Here is a 19,272-nt window from a genome sequence, read left to right as displayed (position 1 = left end):
TACGAGGGACAGATTAATCCACGTGACTCAAGATTGCATTAATTACCCAAGATCCACGGGGATCTGTTTAAATTACAAAATTTGTAACGTCGAGTACCGTGATTGCATCGATCGAGGTATGTACAATGTCAAACGTTCACCAACCGGAAGATTAATAACCGCCTTAACTGCAGTTTTGACGTTCAAAGACATCTTGGCAAGAAGGAAGTTTGCACAAGCTTTCGCTTCAGGTTCGGAAACAGATACTCAAAGTCCACTTCTCGGGGACTTTGTCACTTGTAGTTGGTAAGTACAAAGGTGTGCTTTGCAAATTAAATGTAACAATTTCAATCGTTTACAAGGATCATTCCAGTCACGTGCTTTCGTGTTGCAACATTGAGCATACCTTATTTATCCTGTTTAATTACAACGCAGAAGCGTCGCGTGCAAGTAGAATAAGCTTGTCGTGGATCAGACACGCGCTAATGCTGCTATTAGATTACATAAATCCATTCCCTTGTTCCTTTGAGATAATTTCTTTAAGATACTGATAATTTTGGACAACGACTGTAAGAAATATTTGTACATATATTTTTTTTATCAGATTATACATTTTTTATGATATCAAATATATTTGATAATTGTTTAATACATAAATGATGTAATGAACTTTGTGTAGCCATTGCATAGAACTTTTTTAGTCAAATATGGCAAATTGAGAACATTTTAAAAAGTTTAAAAAAAGCTAAAAAGCTCATTTTATAATTTTATATTCTCTTATTTTAAATTATAGGTATTTTGTATTGTTGAAGTATTAATTTAATGTGATATTATATTATAATTTCTTTTTCTATTGAATCGAATCTTCACCATTACGATTCTCGCTTCTGTATATAAAGTTATTTTGTTGTATGACTTTTTACCATTTTTGGGGAATATAAATGTTTATTATTACTTTAATAAAGATCCATTTATTTTGGATATTTTATATTAAAAAAGTTCAAATACAAATATATTTATTTTTAGGCAATTTTTCATTAAGAGAATTTTGTAATTTACAAAACAAGTAAATATTAAAGTCTGGTAAATATGATGGAATAATGATAAATGGGATAGACTGAACTAAACTCCAACAATTTTGTCGCGACATTGAAGATGAATGTGGTCATATATTATCGTTGTAGAAAACATTTTCTATTCTAGATATGATTGATGCTTTCAATTGTTCCAATTAAGCATAGTATTTTTTGCTATTAATCGCGCGAATAGATAGTAAAAGTATCATTAAAAAAACACTCCTTTGTAATCCCACGGAGAACAAAAGTCTTTCCAATCGTCACAACACAAATTAACTTATTATTACAAATTAATATATTTTCAAATTTTTTTTCCCTACTTTCTTTCATTTCACCTGAAACATAACGAAAATATATCAAAAACTGTTTATTAGAAATTATCTCCTCCTCCTAAAATTTACTTCTGAATTTATACTCTCTTTATCCTTCATCCTTTACAAATTCTGAATGTACTTACGATCGAAAGCAACGTCTCTATCATAAATGATCGAATAGCGTATAACATTTTCATTAAATTGCGGAACGAACGAAACTGGCACTTTTTCCTTTATCTAAAATTAGATAAATCTTTATAAATCTCATAAAACGGTGGCCAAGAGAAAAGGAGATAAAAATAAGAAATGAGCAACGGAAACAGACCGATATATCGAGCGGTAACAGCAATCGCCCCCTCTCCTCCCCCCACCATACGTCACGTACAATAGCAGCAGCGGTTCTTTTCACGGATATTGCATCGATCTTCCGAACGATATCGGATCATTGGCGGATTTTGATTACACCGTCAGAGAATCGTACGACAAGAATTACGGCGATTTGGATTCTGACACCAGGGATTTTGGAAACGGTATGATCTACGAATTAATGAACAATATGTCGGATATGGGGACGATATGGATGACATCTAGCAGAGGTATCTATCAATTATATCGTTAAAAAGAAATGCGAAATTTTCCTTTTTATATTCCGTTCCATTTTATGACCATTCTCTTTGGAAAAACACGACGATCGAACTATCAATGGATATACAGGGAAAACAGTATATTTTTATGTGTCTATATTTTATCGAATTGATGGAAAAATTTTGCCAATTTTTGATCCTGATAAGATAAAATATTTTGAAAGGTACTCACGTTTTACACGTAATAAAATAATATAAATTAATTTTATTGTATATTACGTAAAATAATGTATTCAAAATATTGCGATTTTCGATTTTTAAGATAGAATATTAAACTTTCGCGTTGGCGAAAACTTACGATCCGTAATTAAATTGTAATGATTCAGAAAAAGTGGATTGATTGTTTCATTGATTTTATTTCCTTTCTTAGATTCGAATTAATATTTGTGTTTTATTATTATTGTTACGATAATTAAGTTTGTTAATTTTGCGACGTGTTGATTTTAATATCTAAACTTGAAGTTCTCGTATCTAAACTTGGAGTATTTTTTTTTTGTGTGTGTGTGTTTTGTGGGGATTTTTAAGCCTTCGTGTCCTTTTACTACGTCATTAGCACGGTATGTCTATGGAAAGGGGAAAGAAGTTTCTTCCTGCGTGCGAGTGAAGCGGCGGTCACCGCAGAAATTTCCGGGACATTCTGCGGTTTGATATTCTTTTTTTTTTTTTTATGAGCAGTTACATAGTTAGCTCGTACAAGTTGGAATATTCCGAGTTTCGTGGTAGGACCATTGTTATTGCGACATAATTTTAAAGAAATTGAAAATTGGATTAAGGGTCATTTAAATATTAGCACTCAGAGGGGAAAAAAATATTATATTCCATCTCTTAAAAATAACTTTTCTTTGATTCTCTGAAAATCACAAAATAAATCGGAATACATAGATTTTATTTAAACGAGTGATGACAATTATTGTGAAAGATCGTTGTAAAGTTTGCTTAAATTTTAATGATTATTAAAAATTTTATTGACATTTTATTAGATTAAAAGCTCGATTTTATTTATATTTCTATTTTATCTTACATTTTTACCTTTTTTTTCCCACAAAATATAGATTAAGCAGACAATTAAATGAAAATAATTTGTTTTTCATGTCATTCATGTATAAATTTAAAAAATACGAATTCAACTCTTTAAAAAAAAAAACATTTTTTACATTCGAAATAATTATTACGAACGAAATATGTGTTAGTAAATGCGTTTGTCAAATTTAATCAAATTTCGAGATAGAAAAGTATATCCCTTAAAGATGAACGATAAATTTATCTGTAAACTGCGAAGCATTCTATTGAATTGAGACACATTTAAAGAATCGATTCTAGATATTAAAACGCAAAGATACAAAAATGTGAGTTGAGGCTCGTTTATGAAATTATGTACAATTTAAATTTGTGCCAGGTGAAAGAAAGAAGAAAGTAAAACGTGTCTATCTCACACTGTTCACATCGCATCACTTCACTTTAACTTCATCTAGCAAAAATTTAAATTGCTTATAATTTAACGAATAAGCGTCGAACTTCGTTTCTGGCCAACCAACTTTTATGCTTACGTCTCTCAGAATCGGCCCCCTCGCGAATATAATTAACATTAATTATACGTATACACGGATACATTATATAATAAATTGATTTACTTTTGCACTCGAAAAACCGCCAACTCGATACCCTTTATTTTATTAATACGAAAATTAATTAAACTCGAATCGCATTATATCATTATAATCCCGGAAATCGATGATTAAACCCTCCCCTCCCATCTCTCCCTCGATCATCGTTCGTCGAAAAGGTTAATAGAATAATGGGGGGAAGGGGAAAAATATTCAGCTAGTGGACTTCACGATATCGTACCAAGAATCGAGCGGTTTCACGATAATGATGCTAAAGAAAAAGGAGAAGTATCTCAAGTCCCTAATGATCCTGGATATCGATGTCTGGATAATGTTCGTGCACGTTTTCCTCCGGACGATATTTCTATTATATATTCTCGAGAGGTACTCGCCCTTTAGCCACCGGAACAATCGAGCAAAGTATCGAAACGATCGATTCACCTAGTTGAAGGATTTCATCTGGTTCACATTCACCTCCCTGTTCCAAGGAAACGGGGATATCCCGAAACATTTGTCGGGTAAACCGGTGGTAGCATCCTGTTGGATGTTCGGTTTCGTGATCGTCGCCGCTTAACACGGCCAATCGGGCGGCCGATAGGACGTTAAAAAGAAATATCGAATCATTCTGAGAAAGCAGTTCGGTGGCTAATTCCTCGACGTTCAAATACTTTTCACGTGAATGAAAGAGATCGAGGATTCGTTTGATCAGTAAGTGATAAATCTGTAAAAAAAAATTAGAAAGAAGATATTCTTTTTAAATATTATTTTTTTTTTTTAATTTATAAGCTACGTCAATTTTAAAATATGCGATAATATATTGCATCATCCATAAATGTAAATAAAACATGATTATATATAATCCATAAGAGAAAATTTCAAATGTTGATCTAATTAAATAATATTTCTAATTGATTCCGATATAATTACAACAATATAACATTCTTATTATTTTTATAATATATAACCCTGTTCTGGCACTAATATTTTCACAACAACAAGGATATTTAAAATTTAAATGTGCAAAGAAAGAGAAATAATACGATTGATCTACGAATCGATTCGTTTACAGAGATAAAAGTGAAGAAAATCGTAGAGATAGGTAAAAAATTGTTGCCCAGGAAGTGGAAACGAATGGCGCTAAATGAGGATAGACCGGAATGGAAGAGATCCGATTACGTCGTGCGGGATTATCCGTTGGAGAACAAATTCACGGCGATGTATTCCGCTATGATGGATGCAGGATTTCTTGCAAACGTAGAACAAGCGGTGAAGATGGTCCGGAAAGTGAACCGCGTTCACGAGTTTTCGCTTTTATCGCGAAAGCCACGATCGTAAAATACCTGATACTGACGAATTGAAACAGGTTGGGGAGGAGTTGGCCAAGGAATCGTTCGCTTTCGCGAATCCAACAGGGTTCTCCATTGAAGAGGAAGCTCGACGATGCGTAAGTTCAATTCTAATCCCTTTTCGTTCCATCCAATATAATTCTATTGCAATTGAATCGATGATCTGGTAATCATAAATTTTCATTTTCACGTTCTAAGAATGGAAATATATCCACAGGCGAGGTAACTTGAATCTCATCAGAAATGGAGCTGGAACGAAGTGGAGAGAAAATTTAAGGGATGATTCTAGAGATTAAAATAAATAGAAAAATGTAGCGTTGAAGTTTATTTTTGCAAGTTATAAGCAATTTAATTTTTCATCAGTTGGAGAGAAAGGAAAAGAGAGAGAGGAGGAGATAATGCCACTTCACTCTCACCACTGTCTCATTTTATCTAGTTGTTCCAAATTGCTTATATCATTTGCAAAAATAAACTTTAACCGATATTTTTCTTTTTTTCTAGATCTTTTGTATTTTCTTTGATCTTTAAAATCATCTTTTAAATTTTTCCAATCCAAATATCTTGTGTTATTGTTATACAGGATAATAGGTAGTCAAACTTTGATAGTATTCTACTGTTAAGAATGAAAATATAATATAAATATTCTTCTTTTTTTGTAGATGCAAACATTTTCAATTGTGAATTTTTGATAGGGATTTAAAAGAAACTTGTTTAATGAAATTGTTGAAAATAGTTTCCTTCTACAATAATACATGGAGGATCCACTCGTCTCAAGCTTCTCCATATAATGAAAATGTTTTATATTCGATCGAAAATTGTATGTATAGAAATTATCACTTGAAATAATTCTGACAAAGAATTAATCGAGTTTTTAATTAATTCTGATCAAACGATCTTCAAAAATTTGTAAAAAAACTTGCCTCGAATTTTTTGAATTTTTTAAATTCAATTCACTATTTCAAAATAATATTTACTTAATTTTTCTGATCTTTGTACAAAATCTTTGAATTTTTATTTAAATCTCTCTTGCTCGAAAATTTCGATGAAACGAAATCTCCATAATTCCAAGATTTTAATTCTTCCCTTCGAGATTCAAGATTATAATCGGATAATCTTAAATAATAATTGGAATAATTTGCCCGATTAATGTTTAATTAAAGGATCACTGGCAATCGAATGGAGATTAAATGCTCTGAAGAAGAAATGGTGGGAAGAAAATCCTTTAAAAGCAAATTGCCTCCAATGCGACAAAGATTTTAACGCGGGCTTCGATTTCGACAATTTGACTGCTGTACTCCTGATAATCTTCATTCGTATATTTCTCGCTGCGCTAATACTTGTTCTTCAATATTGCTGCTACTGCTATCAATTGAATCGAAGAACGAAAAAACTACTTTTCATGAAAACAATCGATCGAGTTTTCGTGAAATTAAATAAGGTTATGAATGAAACATTTAAAAAAAAAAAAAAAAAAAAAGAAAGAAAGATATTCCTGTTTCGATAACGAGATGTATTTTCAGGCTTTTCATTTTTTGCACACGTGTGCGAATATAAACAAGTATTTTTAAAACAATGTAAATACAAAGAAAAATATAAATGTTAATTAAAACAAAATCGTTGTTTCTTTTTTGAGCTTTCAATTTGCTCATCGATTTCACGGAGGAATAAGGAATAAATTCCATGATTCTCCATTAATTAATTTGCTGACTATTTCTTCTTACCGATATTGAAATATTAATCGAGTGAAACTTGATATCGAAAACAGATCGATATACCGGATCGAATAATGCAAATAGTAACTGGTTACGTAAAAAAAATTAAAAAAACAAAATTCGAAAAAATCAAAAAAACTGTTTTCACGAATAGTTAGAACGATTTTCAGGAAAGGATCGTTTCCATAGAAAGTGGTCACGATCGCGAGTCATGAGGATATCGATATCGGCGTTAAAATGTTAAGACTTGCAACGTATATGTGTGACAAAAGAAAATTAACGATCGACCGGTCAATTATGAGATAACACGAGTTTATGGCACGCGACGCGCGACATGCAAATTCTTCCTGACGATGGCTCGCCACTCGTGCGCGCCAATTACTTTCCTCGTTGTGAGATGGCCAGCGATCGGGAATTTTGACGAAAAAAAAAGTAACGAAACAGAAAAAAAAAAAAAAAAAAAAAAAAAAGGGGAGTACAAACTGCGTTGATACGAGGAATTGATTAGGTCATCCCCGCGGCAACCAATGGACAAACACAAATAGAAATAAAGAGAAAGCTGGCTTTCGGTCTCGAGACCGGCCTCAGTTGCTTGACTAATTTCCGCACGCGATATACACACTGACCTCGAGACGCATCGAGTGTACGATCGAAGCCAGCACCGACTAATTACTTACTATCGTGAGAGGATTAGCTGCAATTTTCGACGTTTCTCTCCTTCTTCCCCTTATCGATTGAGAAAAATCGTCTCGAGGAAGGGGTAGAAGCTAAAGCGAGAGGAAAGAAAAGGAAGAATATGCAGATTTTTGTTATATAGAGTCGAGGTGAAAAATCGAAATGAGATTTGTGGAACTTACGATTGCGATGTGTTGGTTCCTTGGATTTTGCGGGAAATCTCTTATTTATGGGCAAAGGACTGTCGCGAGCAATCGTGAATCGGAATCGAGAACTAGATCTGTTAATATATGTAAGTGAGTAAATCCGATTTGATTTTTTTAATCTCGGGCTCTTTAAATTTTACGTCACAAATTTTTTGAAGAAATGGAAACAAAGAGAATGTCGATTGCGCGATTCTTCGAATAACGAGGAATCAAATTAGTGAATACTAATGAGACAACTAGAAATTAAATAATTTAAAGGAAACGTTTTTTATTTGTTAAAAACAAATGTGAATGTTCTATATGTTTTAGAAAAAAGAAATCTAGAAAAGGAGAGAGAATAAATATTAATTTTTCAGTTCTCTTCAACTAATTCATATTCAACTTAATTCTTCTTACGAATTCAAATTAAATTATCAGAGAAATGAAACTAAAAAATCATACTATAAATTCAGGTGATCGTTTGAAAAAGAAATTCGAATAATCGACGTTCCATTATTAATATCTTATTTCCTCGAACAATTCTAATCTTCCTTTTTCACTATCTTGCTTACCAGTCATTATTAACGACGAAGCGAATAAAGTGGCGAATCTGAGCATAATAACCGCCTTGGAAACAATCAGAGAAAATTATCCCAATCACCTGGGCAAAGTATGGAGCGTGCAGGTGAACGAATCCGACATAAACAACACCCTGGATCGTGTCTGCAATAATTGGGATTCCGCCGTGGAAAAAGGAGGCAGCAAAGTTCCAGATCTGGTGATAGACACAACGACAGCTGGCTTAGCTGCCAAGATATCTAACTCGTTCACAGCCGCCCTAGGAATTCCCACGTTGTCAGCGCAATACGGCCAAGTAGGGGATCTTCAATACTGGAGGAAACTGAACACGGATCAACAAGATTACCTGATTCAAGTGATGCCCCCGACAGATTTGATACCGGAAGTAGTCAGGCAGTTGTCCATCCAGCTGAACATCACCAACGCCGCCATTCTTTACGACTACAATTTCGTAATGGACCACAAGTATAAAAGCCTGCTGTTGAACGTGCCGACCCGTCACGTGATCAACGAAACCTCCCAACAGATAATCGAGATGAAAAGGCAATTGCTTCGATTACGGGACTTGGACATCGTGAATTATTTTGTTCTCGGCAACGAGAATACAATCAGCATCGCTCTCGAGGCGGCGGACGCTTTGAATTTCACCGATAAGAAGTACGGTTGGTTCTTATTGACACCGGATATTAACATTTGGCCGAGATGCGAGTGCAGAGATATAAGCGTTCTCTTTATGAAGCCAGAATTCAAAAATGGGAAAAGCAACTCGACCGTTGAACTTTCATTGCCGAAACCGATTTTATTATCCGCATTCTATTACGATCTGATTCGATTGGCCGTCCTCGCAATGAAATCGGCATTGGACGACGGTGGATGGCCTATGGAGCCGAGGCACATCACCTGTGACGAGTACAATAACACCAACACGCCGGAGAGGAAGTTGAATTTCTTTGGGAAATTAAAAGAAGCTTATAAAAACATAACGCCGACGTACGCCGGTGTTAAATGGGGATCGAGAAACGGAGAGCACCAAGCCAAATTCGAGATGTCTGTCCATTTGGTGAGCATAAAGGATGGAGTTGTTTCGAATACGGTCGACAGTGGATCTTGGAACGCAAGCATTTCTTCACCGTTAAAGGTAAATTATAGGATGTATGTCGAAAATGTTTGATTAATTGTGATTTTTTTTTACGATGAATTGATGATTATGATTCTTTTTCAACCATCTACCATCTTTGCTCTCTTTTTCTTTTTCCATCTGTAGATTTTCTAATTTTTCTCTTTCGTCCATCTCGAAATGATTTTGATCGTCGTTGAGTAGAAATTTTTTTCAATAACGTATCTTCAAATACGTATGCATTATTGATGAAAATGTTATTGAATAGAATTTTCCTGAGATTATTGATAAGAATTGGAACAAACATCATTCATATTTAATTCTTAGAAGATAATATACTATAAACTTGTACTTACACTTTAAATTAAGCGAAAAAAATTGATAAAAGTATTTTATATAAAAATTTGATAAAGTACGTAAAGTGTCATTTCTAAAAGAAATTAGGTCGATCTATTGATTAGGAAAAAAAAAAATTATGATTTAAGTCACGCGAAGATGAGGTTCTATCCTCGATAATCGTCAGGTTTATTATAATAATCGTATCTCCGAGTTAATCGGTACCAATTGCGAAGCATCGTTACGATTAAATGAAAATTAATGCACCATTACCATCTCGTAAAGCAATAATTATTTCCAGTAATAATTTCTAATTCTCATTTTTCAGTGAAAAAAAGAAAAAAAAACGAAAAACTTAAGCCAGACTTTCATTAGAAGCGTATCAAATAATAAATTTTCCCAATGAAATTTTCATATTTTTTTAAATTTAACCATTGCGAATTTAAAATTTAACTCCTTAGCTCCATTATTCATCGCGATATTTATACCCTTGACACGTTTATTTACAGTTATTGCTGATAGCAGTGTTCGCTAATGGAAATAGCGCATGCAACTATATTTATTTATCCAACATGTAACGCGAAACCCTTCAACCACGTAATTGTGTCTTGGCACTCGCGAGTTTTGCATCGAATACTTATTCTTGTCCCGAGATATCATCATCATTTGTCTTTATATAAGACATAATACGTTTTTAACGAAGTCTTAATATCACGAGAAAGATATTTTTACACTCCAATCATTCCAAATATCAAAAAAAAAAAAATTTTACAATCGTTTCTGAATTTATACATATATATACATATATTAATCTCTCTAATCAATCCAGTCTATCTAAACTGGTTGGTTTTATGTAAAGTTGACAAACAACGACGTAATGAATACGACAGCGGTGAAAAGCTATCGAGTGGTCACTGTAATTCATCCGCCATTTGTAATGTACAACGAGGAGAAGAACGAGTATTACGGTTTTTGCATCGATCTTCTTAACGAGATTAAGAAAACGGTAGGCTTTCAGTACGAAATACGGGAAACGGATGATAAGAAATATGGGAGTCTAAATTTAGACGGAAGTTGGGACGGAATGATGAGGGAATTGATCGAGAAACGAGCTGACATCGCGCTGGGCTCTCTCTGGGTCACAGCGGAGAGAGAAAGGGTGGTGGATTTCACAGTGCCTTACTACGACCTTGTCGGCCTGTCTATCATGATGCTGAAAACGAAGACCACCACCTCTTTATTTAAATTCCTCACGGTATTGGAGAACGAGGTCTGGTTCTGCATCTTGGCCGCCTACCTCTTCACCAGTGTCTTGTTGTGGATCTTCGATCGTTGGTCACCGTACAGCTACCAGAATAATCGGGAGAAATACAAGAATGACGATGAAAAGAGGGAATTCAACTTGAGGGAGTGTTTCTGGTTCTGCATGACTTCTTTGACACCACAAGGTGGTGGAGAAGCTCCGAAAAATCTTTCGGGACGACTGGTCGCAGCCACTTGGTGGTTGTTCGGTTTCATAATCATCGCCTCTTACACGGCAAATTTGGCGGCGTTTTTGACGGTATCCAGATTGGAAATTCCGATCGAAACGTTAGAGGATCTTAGCAAACAGTATAAGATTCAATACGCACCGGTGATAAATTCCTCGGCTTATATTTATTTCAAGAGAATGGCTAATATCGAGTGGAAATTCTACGAGTAAGTAAACGAAGAGGTTAGAATAATTTTCCAGATCGAATCGTTTGAAAATTTCAAAAAGATAAAGGAGAGATGAACAATGATGTTATATCTTATATCTACGTTTTAGAATTTGGAAAGAGATGAGCCTTAACGACAGTTTGTCAGACGTGGAGAGAGCCAATTTGGCAGTGTGGGATTATCCTGTCAGTGACAAGTACACAAAAATGTTGCAAGCTATGGAGGAGGCAGGATTTCCGGACTCGACGGAAAAAGCACTTCGACGAGTTCGACGCCTCGATTCGAATAATGAATTTGCCTATATAGAAGATTCAACAACTATTAAGTATCTTACTATGACGAATTGTGATCTGATTCAAGTAGGAGAAGATTTTTCGAGGAAGCCTTACGCGATTGCTGTTCAACGAGGATCACCTTTGAAAGATCAGTTTAATAACGCGTAAGTTATTATCTCTATTCTTTTCTATCTATTTTCTAAAGTAAAATTAATCAATGGATAAAATTGTATTTTGCTTTCTTTCTAATATCGTAATACGTATTTTTCTTCTAACGCAGAATTTTGATACTGTTAAACAAGAGGAAATTAGAAAAATTAAAAGATAAATGGTGGAAGAAGAATCCGAACAAAAAGGATTGCGACGCAGAAAACAGTCAAAGTGACGGTATAAGTATTCATAATATCGGAGGAGTGTTTGTAGTCATATTTCTAGGTATCATTTTTGCTTGTTTCACTTTGGCATTTGAGTACTGGTATTATAGACACCGTACGAAGATCACGAAAATCGATCGAAACAATACGATGAAAAATAAAATCACACAAGTAAAACCGCTCAGATTTAATTTACAGCCGGCGCCCACGCATGCTTTTCAAAATGTCCAATTCCGATCAAGATTTTGAATGTGTTCGTGACAAAAAAGAAAATACGCATAGACAAATAAATTATCCTATATTGTAGATACATGATAATTCGATTTTAATATTTATTGCTGTTTAATGTTCGATAAAAAAAAAATATATATATATATATAAACCAAGGAAAAAAATATTTTAAGAAACGAATATATCTTTTTTATTAAAAATATATCTATATATAACTGGAATAAATAATATACAACTATAGCGTTTGCAATGCCTTTATTTGGTTACTCCCTTTGTGTACATTATTTTGCGCAGAGAATTCATGTTCGAATGTTCCTTCGTGTTTTTTTCTTTACACTTCCACTTTTTCCATATCGCAATTCATGTACCTCGCTTGTCATTTTAAACTATCTTCCTCGTCACGTCTTAACATTATCATCATGTTTTTTTTTTTTTTTTTTTTTAATAACATTTTACTCGCTCTTTTTCATTCTCTTTAAAAGGCATTTATTTTTTTTCTAATGATGTTCCTTTCACATTTTCATCCGCTTAACCTCGCCAAGATAGGCGTAGTATTTTTTCGTGTTATACGTTTCTTTTTTTATATACATATATATTTTTTGTTTTTTTTTTTTTCCTCACATGTACGTCTTCAATAATATTTTCTCTGAGGGAGCATTGGAAAAGCATTGGATACTCTGGGTTTCTTTAAAACATGGGATCTGATGGATGATGGAATTGGGGCAGGATATTAATCATCTAGGATGTTAAATTATAATTAGGTGGATATAATTAAGATAATCCATTAATAATTACGAAAAAAAAAAAACAACAAGAAAATAGAATAGTACTTCGATGGTTCTCGGTTTAATATCGTGCGGCACTTTTTTTTTTATCCTTTTTATTCATACTTATAAGTACTCCATCCTCGAATTTTATTCTTTTGGCTCTTCTCTCTCTTTTTTTAAATTAATTTCATTCTTTTTTTTGGCATTTTTTCTTAGTTACTCGTTATTTTCATTTTTTCTCTCTTTCCTGCAGTGCATCCAATGCAAACACACAATGAACGCCTGCACATCAGATAAGAAACAAAAAAGGAAAAAACTGCACGCTACAATTTCTAGAAAAATCAGCGCACTAATTATATATATATATATATATATATTTTTTTTTTTTTTTTGTTTTCGTTTCTTTCTCCTCGAAAAAGTTCACATAAAATTATCAACAAGCTACAAACGAAATCTCATTGACTACGTTCTCGATACTTTTTTCCTTTCTCTTTTGCACACGTTCTCATCGTTTGAACGTTGCGTAACATATATACCTTTTTTTTTTTCTTTCTATTTCATTCCGTTCTTTTTTTTTTCCTTTTTATTTTTCAAAGGGTTAATAATAATTATCTAAATGAACGTTTAATATTTCTTTCGTCTCGCTTCGCTCGCGTTACGACCGTTAATATTTTTTTTTTTTTTTTTTTTTTTTTTTATTCTTTGTTCAACGACAACGGGGGATACATTTTTTTTTTTTTTTTTTCATTTAACGGCACCATCTTGGATACATGCATAACAAATTCCACATGCCAAGAGGCCCCCCGATGTCATATTCTTTTATTTTTCTTTCTCTGTCAATAACAATTTACGTCGTCATCTTGAGAAAAAAGCATAACTACACCTCAAATCTTCCAGTCATATAGCATTTGTAGCAGCTCATATTAAGTTCCAGTTCATAAGGTCAACGGACGCAAAGTCGTCAGAGGCTGGCATCCGAAACTGCTACTGTGCCTTCTATCGGAAAAAACATATTAAACATGTAATTTTAATTGTATACTGCAACAATTTGACTAAGTACTCAGACCATATACATTCTATGTTACATTAAATAGCGCGTTTCAAATTAAATTCAACCTATGTAGTAGCAAATTGAGACCAATCTCTCGAAAGGTGTTTGCTCAATTAAATGCTGCTTAATATCATAACATATTACATACCATGTGATTGATTATGCGTATGTATACATACATATATATATATATATATTACATATACAGAACTTACACATACACATTTATCAATTTCAAGTTACAGATTGATTGATAACAAAAAAAAGTATATCCTCGATGTTCATAACTCGAATAATTTAACAACAAAAATTTTATTTTCACTATTCAGCCAATGATTTTTTTATTTTAGTATGATATTTGTACCTCCGAACAAACGTGAAAAGCCTTATTTTAATGCGCAACGAATATTAATATATATACGTTTCGCTGTAAAATTAAAATAAAATGATGGATATATGAGCTTATTTTTTCAATCATTTTCCAACTTAACAGCAATAATGCGTAGCGTAACAAATTAAAACCGAAAAAAAAAAAAAAAAAAGAAAATAAAAAGACAAAGCTGTCGATAGTACGATTTCAGTAGTACGAATTCCTTCTACAGACGCTTTATTACCTTTTCCTATCATTGTGCAGAGGTACATTAGATCGTACCCAGCCCAGTTGACCCAATGCATAGCAATCTTTCTCGACATTCTCTTCTTCGCGAATAACAGTATCTTCCACTCCAATTGGAGTATAATGAAAATGATCCTGTTCGGAGAGAATTCTGCGTTTGACCGGAGATCGAATGGGCTCGGTTTGAACGCACTTGTCGCATTGACGCACCCTGAATTTCAACGTTAAATTCGAAGATACTGGAGAAAGCGATGAGTCGTTCTCTCGATACTCCATGTAAGGACTCTCTCCACCAGGTAAATATAACAAGTTTCCTGACTCAGATCTGCGATACGCGACCCGCTCTAAAGTATTGTTCACAGGAAATGTAGTCCCATCGGCCCACTGACCATCATCCTTTATTGGACGAAAGTGTGTGCGAGCGGAAGTAAGCAAATCCTCGTCCGGTTCTGGAAGGCTGTTTACTTTCAGATTTGAACGAGATTCTTTGCGTGTTCCAATGGGAGTTTTACGCGGAGCGACTGGAAAGAAGCAGCTACCTGTCTGAGGACTGTGGCCCAAGGTAGCTAAATTACTACCAAGCCCTTTCCAGCACCATGATCCATCCATAGCTGAGTCAGACCAGTTAACATTGTTCTCTGGAATAATATATATTAGATATTTATTTATTTTGGATTTTTCTGCGATAAAGTTAATAATTTTTACACGTATATGAAATAAAAAATAAGAATAAAACATATGTTACAGCACGACACAAATACAATGACATTCTACGACTAACTTGATGAATTCTGTTATTTACTTACATGTCAGAAGGATCTCCTATCCGTTGGATATACTTAAGTCAGTATTACTATGTCGTGATACTGATAGATCATATATATCTGAAATACTGACCTGATTTATTCTTGTTACTATATTCATCCGCATAATCTTCAATGCTGATTAAATCGATGTCCCATGGAATAAGCGGCGAGTCGTCAACAATAGATTCCTGATACGGCGTGTCAGTAGCATAACCATTGTCTGAGGTGGATAAAGTAAAGATTGTCTCGGTAGTATCTGTCGGCCAAAGGGGTCCTGAAGGAATAGAAAGTGTAGGTGCTGCCCAAATCGAAGCCGTGTCTTGTGCATTGCCTGGTCCTGAATCCCAAAGTGCTTCCAAGCTCTCGTCAAACTTTGCTTGTAATTGTGCCAATCGAAGTTTATCCAATTCCAATTCTAGTTCTTTTTCTCTTTCAAGTTCCATTGATTTAGCAAATCCAAAACTTTCTTTTTCTTCTGATCTTCGTGAGTCAATAGACTGGAGAAAAATAGATCAACTCATTAAAAATTTCGCAATATTTAAGTTAAATATGATAATATAAATACTTACAATAGACATTTTTGTTTTTTTATTGCGAGATTTATTAGTATTCTTATTATTATTATAGTTGACTCCGTTAATTTTATTATTATTGTTGTTATTATTTCCAAAATTCCGATCTTTTTTCTGAGAAAATTTTTTCAAGTTTGTAGGTTGTAAAGCAGGAAATGCCGCGTAATATCTGAGAGCTCTGTCGCGAGGTGTAAGCGACTCTAAATTTGTTTTATTTTCATCATCGGACTTCTTAAATTCTTCTTCTTTTTCATCTGAGCCGCCTCCTTCCAAATCTCGAAGTTTCATACATAATTCGTCGACCAACGTTTCCACACCACACTTCTGTATAATTAAGAATATATAAGATAAAATAATAATGTAAAAAATAATATATGTGTGTGTATGTGTGTGTATATATATATATATGTAAAAAAATTTGAAGTATAGTAAATGATATTAAAAATTATTGTTACTTACATTATCAGCAGCACTTGTTAAACATTGCACGACAGCACGTCTTTGCTCTCTATCTCCTTGCGTGGGCAGTTTTGCTTTAGGTCGGGCCCGAATGCGACGCCCTCCGTTTCTACCTGTACCTACTGCTTCTTCTGGTGGGCTTAGGGCCGAGTCGGGGCAGCGCAATAGGCTGAGCACAAATCGCGAGTACGCAACGGGGTCAATTCCCAATGCGTCCAAGCGTGCCTCGAGCCACTGGCGCAACTCCTCCTCGGCCCTGGTACCAAAAACTTCACCTCCACCAGGGGACGTCGCTATTCCGACCAGATGCAATGCCGGATTCCTCATTTCCTTTTAATAAAGCTCCTCCTAGACCCAGGAACTTTTACAGACTTCACTACCTCCAGGGTGATCATCTTCTCTCCTTAAAACGTAAGTAAATTTTATCATTATTTATATATTAAATTTTAATATGATGAAAATTTATGAAGAAAGTGAATGATTAAGTTACCTATTTACAATAGAGTTACTGTATTATATTATTGTCCTTTAATGTTTCAATTTTACTGAATCCACCACCTTGACATTTACTAGCTTGATAAATGTTCTTTTTTTTTCTCTTTGTTACTTATAATTTCTCACTTTTAGTTTCGTTGCCCACAATCAATGGTGGTACTTCTTATGATTTCAGTTACGTTGATATTAAAAATTACTTAGTTCTTGTGCAGGTGGTGGATATCTTGTGGAAATGAGGCTGGCAGGTCTTAGTGAAGGATAACAAATATAGTCTCCTTCCCATTTTGACACTGAAATTTTATAATTTCCAAATTATTCTTTTAAATATTCTATATACAAAAATATATTCTGTAAATAAAAAAGTACGTGTTTGTTTTTTTATCATTCTCATTTATTTATATAATAAAAAATATAATTCCATAATGTACATAATATATTTTAGCAAAATCCATTTATATATATAATATAATTATATATATAATTATATATATATATACAATAAACTTATATTTATAAAAATCTTTTTAAATAAACCATAAAAAATTGTTATCACGTTTCTTATATAAGCAACATTAAATAATAATTGTATAAAACTTTCACTTTCATATAAACTGAAAAAGTGTTAATGTCAATATATTAACAAACTTGTACAATATGCTACATATACAAGATGATATACAGAAACATAACATTCATTAGAACAAAGCTACATTAACAATAAATATTATTTTTATAAGTATCTAAATAAGTTATAGCAACAAGCATTATTATTCAATATATATCATAAAATAATAGGAAAAAAATAAATAATAAATATTTAAATATAATAAAAATCAATTACTGATTTTTATGCTTTTTCAATAAAATATTAAAATATATAATAGGCATTATTTATTTTTATTTCATAAATATAATATAATATAAAATATTATAATAAAATTTTTCAATAATCATATTATAAATGAAGTAAATATATTTGAAGTAAATATATTTCTTTATTTGTTAATCATAAGTCAAAACAATATTTATTTCATTGACATAAAAAAAATATTTATGTCATTGACATAAAATTAGCATGAAATTTTATTTATTTTATTAAAGCATATAATTATACAAAATATTTCTATTGCAAAATTTTAAATATCACATTTGATATATGTTCGGTTAAATTTGCAAAGATTTTACGCAAAATATAGTTGCAAATGTAAGACGCAGTTTTAGAATTAAACGTTCATGTTAGAGACTATTAAGTCACGTTGCACAAATCGTGGAGCTAAAGTACATGTTCCACGTCGTGTCTAAAAAAACGAGTTACCATAATGCACATATAAATAAAAACAAATTACTGAACCTGTCGAAACGAATCGATACTTTTATCAATGTTGTCAAAAACATTTATCGCTACATTACGTGAATATGAGTAATTAAGCATAACATAAGATTTTTGAGTTTGCACGCATTATCAACCAGCCTCGTCCACTTGATAGATGTCTCTCGTACTGGTGCACAAAAACAAACTGTAAATTCGAGTGCATAATACTGCAATTTGGCTGTTTATGGATTGTTGGCAAAGACATTGCTAGAGCAATGCAAATAACCTTGCTGATTGCGCTATGCATTTTGTCTGAGTCATAGTTCTTTTGACAAGAGAACGAACAAATGCATGACGTTACGAAATAACAACAAACATATTTTCACATTCAATGCATTGTCATCTTGTGACAAGTATTATAATTACTTCGATCACGATTAATAAAAATATTAAAATTTTGACATACCTGCATGCCTCGAGAGATGATTTTCACCCCGGCCTCTTCTACACACCCCACTCAGAGAAAAACATGGCGGCTACTAAAAGCTTCATTGCCCCTCCCCCTTCAGATACTGGCACTTGATAATTCTTGAAAAAGATTCTCAGTGCGTTCAGAAATTAACCTTCCATTGATTACAAAGATTAATTGAATATTATTTGTAATTACATCTGCGATATATTTATTATTTATTAGGTTTTATTGGATATTTTATTTTTAAAATTTTATTTTCATTATAAATAAACATACGTTTTGTAAATTTTATTTATTATAGAATGTTTAATTTATTCATATTAATAGTAAGTGTAAGTTATTTTAATAAGTGTAAACTAGAAAAATTATAATAAACAAACACATGAAAGAACAAATTGATCTGATCAATTTTAATATTTTCGACATTAGTAATTTAATAAATCTTATATCTTTAATAATTATATTTAATAATAATTAAAAAGTACTTTAAAAAATATATGCATATAATATTATTATTAAATCTGAAAATAGAATTATTTAAAATATAGATATATTTATATATTTACTATTAAATTGT

At 32.8% G+C, this 19,272-nt stretch overlaps 2 protein-coding genes and 1 pseudogene across 3 annotated transcripts; 2 read left to right on the top strand and 1 right to left on the bottom strand.

The window, feature by feature from the left end:
• The first annotated feature begins 1,675 nt into the window (after positions 1–1,675).
• Positions 1,676–6,919, top strand: LOC147656131 (ionotropic receptor 25a-like; annotated as a pseudogene).
• Positions 6,920–7,261: 342 nt separating this feature from the next.
• On the top strand, positions 7,262–12,385 carry Ir25a (ionotropic receptor 25a). The gene is made up of 5 exons (XM_012492592.3): positions 7,262–7,642; positions 8,111–9,252; positions 10,427–11,265; positions 11,375–11,704; positions 11,821–12,385. Exons 1-5 carry the CDS (start codon positions 7,513–7,515, stop codon positions 12,161–12,163), a joined length of 2,784 nt encoding a protein of 927 aa, XP_012348046.2. The 5' UTR covers positions 7,262–7,512; the 3' UTR covers positions 12,164–12,385.
• On the bottom strand, positions 12,386–18,797 carry LOC100870593 (uncharacterized). Of its 2 annotated transcripts, XM_012492599.2 has the most exons (7): positions 18,690–18,797; positions 16,907–17,201; positions 16,417–16,819; positions 15,955–16,281; positions 15,477–15,882; positions 14,578–15,217; positions 12,386–13,908 (listed from the first exon to the last, which is right to left on the bottom strand). In XM_012492599.2, the coding sequence occupies exons 3-7, from the start codon at positions 16,741–16,743 to the stop codon at positions 13,848–13,850; spliced, it is 1,761 nt and encodes a 586-aa protein (XP_012348053.1). In that variant the 5' UTR covers positions 16,744–16,819; positions 16,907–17,201; positions 18,690–18,797; the 3' UTR covers positions 12,386–13,847. The 2 variants fall into 2 exon arrangements, with proteins under 2 accessions (XP_012348053.1, XP_012348054.1); XM_012492600.2 differs by lacking the exon at positions 16,907–17,201 and having other exon boundaries at positions 18,690–18,759.
• Between the last annotated feature and the right edge of the window lie 475 nt (positions 18,798–19,272).

The sequence above is a fragment of the Apis florea genome, unplaced genomic scaffold (assembly GCF_048593485.1).
Source record: "Apis florea isolate Af1SG1 unplaced genomic scaffold, ASM4859348v1 contig_3803_pilon, whole genome shotgun sequence".
NCBI lineage: Eukaryota > Metazoa > Arthropoda > Insecta > Hymenoptera > Apidae > Apis > Apis florea.
Note: the sequence above shows the minus strand (reverse complement) of the source record. Positions and strands in the feature narration are given on the sequence as shown.